This window comes from Vigna unguiculata, chromosome 9, assembly GCF_037176805.1.
Source record: "Vigna unguiculata cultivar grain cowpea cultivar isolate G323 ecotype 2 chromosome 9, ASM3717680v1, whole genome shotgun sequence".
In the NCBI taxonomy this organism is placed as follows: Eukaryota; Viridiplantae; Streptophyta; class Magnoliopsida; order Fabales; family Fabaceae; genus Vigna; species Vigna unguiculata.
The window spans coordinates 37312868-37317561 of record NC_140800.1 but is presented as its reverse complement, the minus strand read 5'-3'; the positions used below and the strand labels follow the sequence as shown (position 1 = coordinate 37317561).

Sequence of the window (4694 nt, the reverse complement as noted above, 5' to 3'; positions counted from 1 at the left end):
TATTTTTTATAAATATACTTTTATTTTGTTTATTAAATTAATAACATTACAATATCATCAATTATTAATATAATTCAAAAAATGCGTACACACAGGCGCGATAGCGCCTGTGTTTACACTAGTTTTAAATAACATCCATACAAATAATTAATGTAGTAAAAGATAAAAACAAAAAATAATTAAAATAAAATAACAGATAAAAAATAAATAGAAAAAAATAATTTATTATCAATCTTCGTAGTATTAATATATATTTTGTATAAAAAAATAATAAATAATAACGTTATTATATTTGTTGTATAAAAAACAATAAATACTAACCATAAATGTGTACATGCAATTTACATCAATAGTTATCCATTTTTTTTCAAGTTTTGTGTTTTTTATTTAATTTTCATTTTCAAAATTCAAGATTATATGATTCCGTTTATATTTTATTTAATTATTTTATATTATATACATGTATTATTTTGTGATATAAAAATAAAAATATTTAAATATAAAATGTTATGAATAAATAATTAACAATAATTTATTATTTTTATTTTTCCAAAATAACGGTCACCTTTTTATTTATAAATTTATAAACAACTCAAAAAAGAAGAAGAAGAAGTAAATGCTGCGTCCTTCAACGGCTCTTTCCAAACTCCATCATCTTTCTTATTATCTTTCCCCATTTACTTCGTTTTCAGTGTTCTTCTCTTCTGCCCCCAAAATGAAGCCCCAAAATGAAGCACTTCATGCTCCCAAGAAACCCTCGCAGGACGCAGAACTCGCTTCTTCGGCCACCCCAGCCCCCTCCCCTCTCCTAGCTCCGCCAAAACCCGCCCCTCTGGCAAGCACAAACACTCCAAAGAGAATGACCCTTCCTCCGATCCCAATCTCGTCGTTCCTTCTCCCGGTAAGTTCAAGAGCCCCTTGCCTCCGAGACCTCCCTCTTCCAACCCTCTTAAGCGAAAGCTCGCCGTGGCCGGCAATGCCCTAACCGATAATTCCCTCCCCGCATCCTCCGATTCCGGCGTCAAGGTTGGTTTCGCCTATTAGTGTTTTCGACTTCTTAGTTTCTAATGTCTTCTACCTGACTTCACTACTTTCTCACTTCTTGCCTTTTTTGCAGGTTTTATTGTGAGGATGAGGTTGCTCTGTCCCGACAAGGACGAAGGGGATCCCACTGTTCAGAAGGTTTCCAATGACTCGTTGTCCATCAATGGCCACAACTTCACCTTCGATTTTGTTGCTGACACTGCGGCCACTCAGGCAGGGTTTCTATTTTTAGTCATGGTCAGTACCATTCTTTTATTTTATCCTTGGTTGAAAGAGATGTTCCCTAAAGCGATTTTATAGTTCTATGGTCTCTCTTTGTTCCTCATCCTTTGGGACGTTTTTTGTTCACGTTGAAGAGGGCTCTATGATTTGTTTTATATTTTAATTGAGTCCTGGTATGTGATTTTGTGTATTTTTTTTTTCTTTAAAATAACTCACTCTTTTAACTTGTCATTATAGTAATGGCCATTCTACCAACTACTCTACTATCACACTATAGAGATTTTGTGGTTGGCTTTTACTGCTTTCTTGGACTGATAGCTGTTAGCAGGATATAGCTTTTTTCTGATCATATTATATTTATGCTTCCCGGGCAAATTTGTTGGCATGCTTAACAAAGAAAAAAAATGTGAATTATCACTTCATGTTTATAGTTTGTAAAACTCTATTTCCAGACACAATTTATGAAGGCTAGTATTTTATCTTTGTCACTCGATAACATCCTGTTCCTGTATAACTGCTCAAGTGTTTTGGAATATTCATTTACTTAAGTTGTAGTTTCAACATTTCTTTGTTAAATAAATGACCTACTTGTGTAAATACTTTGGATAATTGAAGGTATGCACTTTGTTTCCTTGGCTGAACAATTTATATAATATGTTGAGTTAAGATTGGGTTTGTCTTGAAAATGAAAACGAGTATTGGGGAGTCAAAATCTATTTCATTTGTTTTTTTCTCTTCGTGTTGAGAATGTATTATAGGAGTGAGTAGGAATGCTTCGTTATTTCATGTAGTGTTGTTACTCATGTTAATATTTTCTCCCCAACTATGACAGCTGTTCTTGATGTGATCCTAAGTTGGAAAGCACAATGGAGTATGTCGCTGTATGTGAAGTTAAGATACGTCCTAAAAGTTGTTTCAGCTACTGCATGGGTGATTGTTCTGTCAGTTACTTATGCATATACTTGGGATAATCCTCCTGGGTTTGCTCAGACCATTAAAAGTTGGTTTGGAAGTGGTGGTTCAAGTGCTCCTTCATTGTATATTTTGGCTGTTGTTGTTTACCTGTCACCGAATATGCTTGCTGCAATATTCTTTCTGATCCCTTTTATTCGTCGTCATCTCGAGAGGTCAAACTATAGGGTTGTGATGCTAATGTTATGGTGGTCACAGGTAGGCCATAACCATCTTTTTTACTATATTTTCTCTGTTTCTAATAACTATTGTGTCATTGCTGCTGGGATATTAGTATTGTAATAACTTGGTGTTTCTGATGCTATATAATTGCCAGCCTCGTTTGTATGTTGGTAGAGGAATGCACGAGAGCGCATTTTCCCTTTTCAAGTAAGAAGTTTAAGTTGAATAGTTTCTGTTATATCTGAATAGTACAATTCAACAGGCCTAGCATATGATATTAATTTATCAACGTTTTTGATGTCAGGTACACAATGTTTTGGGTGCTTCTCATAATTACAAAGTTGGCTTTTAGTTACTATATTGAGGTTATTCATTTTAATCTCTTAGTATAAGCTATCATTTCTTTCAGTTGTCGCAGGAAGTCATTTGAATTTGCATATTTAGCTTCACAATTTCACATAATGATCGTTATGAAATATAGTCAATTCTTTTTGGGTTCTTGGTCTCATTGTTACAACAATTATTGAATTCTAATTTTATATTTTTTGTGAATGATGTTTAGTTGGGATTTTAGCTGCATTTTCTGTAATAGTCAATGAATTTTACTTGTTCTTACTCTGTGCTGCATTAATGAAGCGTCACAGGGAAATACCTTTACATTACATCTTTAGAATAATTAATTATTTTTCTTTTCTTTTCTATTTAGGAGGTTCTCTTATCTTCCAGCTTCAGATCTTTGACTTTTTTTCATAATGGTCTTTAGTCAATTGTTTTTACATGTTTTAACCTTCTTCCATCTGTCCATAGATAAAACCTCTCGTGGGACCTACTAAAGCTATAATGAATGTAAAAATCACAACTTTCCAGTGGCATGAATTCTTTCCTCATGGTTAGTAAGCTTTAATGTTTGTACTTTCATTTTAGTTAATTTTTTCAGAGAAATTTTTTAAGCTTTTTGTATGTTTTGCAGCAAGGAACAATATTGGTGTTGTAATTGCACTTTGGTCGCGCCAATTATCCTGGTATGGGTTTATGATGTACTTCATTTATATCCTATTTTAAACATTAGTAGTGTAGTTGTATAATTTCTTTTTTGTCAGGTATACTTCATGGATACCCAAATTTGGTATGCCATATTCTCAACATTATTTGGTGGTATATATGGTGCCTTCCGTCGGCTTGGGGAGGTTAGCATATTGTCCACACTGCTGTTGTCACTTAGATTGTGGGTTGTTTTGGATAATTAATTTTTCATGTTAATTCATTGTTTTGTCTTTTTTGATATACTTGGGTGGAAAATCTATCTTGAAGGTATTGTTACTCCATTACTTATATCTGGAAACCGCTAGATCTGAATGACTACCCACTAACTTTTAGTTGCTCTTAATTGAGTCAATTGACTTTAGACTCTTAATTATGGGATTGAACCTTTTTGTTTTGATTAACTCACAGAGCTACAACTATCCAGTAGTTGTAGGCTTTTTATGCACATAACAATAGTTCTTGAATAATATCTATTTCTCTTAGTAATAATTATTGTGCATTACTGCTTATCCTGTATCATGGTATCTGATACAGAAACTAGGAATGCTAAGGTCTCATTTTGAATCATTGCATGGTGCTTGAATATAATATCTATTTCTTTTAAGTTATAATTATTGTGCATTAATGCTTATCCTGTATCCTGATATCAGATACGGACACTAGGAATGCTAAAGAAAAGAATTGGTGTGACAACTACATGTCTTGTGTTGTCCGTGAGTGCTATGCTTCATTTAAGAATTGCTACTAATATCATGTAAGTGATTTTTTTGTATTCATTTGATCATTGCTTTTAATGATGCATTTCCTTTGTAAAATAAGATCTTATTGTAAGTTTCTTATAACCGTTGTTAATAAGTTATTTGAGTTTATGTATGAGCTGGAGTTTAGGTTTTTAATATCGTTTTTTTTTTCTTTTATGTTTTCTATCTTTGATATATGCATGATTTTTTTGGATTAAACCTCGATTTTTTTTATGTTTTCAAGGTTAGGGTAGGGTTGTTAGGGTTAGGGTTAGTGTTAGGGTTAGTGTAATGTAGGATTTTATGGTTATGGTTAGGGTTAGCGTAAGGGTTATGGGTAATGTAGGGTTTAAGGTTTAGGGTTAGGGTTAGGGGTAATGTAGGTTTAGGGTTATACCCCAAACCCATAACCTTATAACCCAAAACTTGAAAATCGAAACTCGAAACTCGAAAATCGAAATTCCAAAACCCAAACCCGAAACCTGAAAGACGAAAGTCGGAAGTCGAACT

At 33.3% G+C, this 4694-nt stretch overlaps 1 protein-coding gene across 1 annotated transcript; it reads left to right on the top strand.

The window, feature by feature from the left end:
• Positions 1-656: 656 nt before the first annotated feature.
• LOC114164373 (callose synthase 3-like) lies at positions 657-4313 on the top strand. Its single transcript, XM_028049022.2, has 9 exons — positions 657-1026; positions 1118-1281; positions 2099-2436; positions 2555-2607; positions 2705-2765; positions 3208-3289; positions 3371-3422; positions 3501-3587; positions 4095-4313. Exons 3-9 carry the CDS (start codon positions 2140-2142, stop codon positions 4105-4107), a joined length of 645 nt encoding a protein of 214 aa, XP_027904823.1. The 5' UTR covers positions 657-1026; positions 1118-1281; positions 2099-2139; the 3' UTR covers positions 4108-4313.
• Positions 4314-4694: the final 381 nt, after the last annotated feature.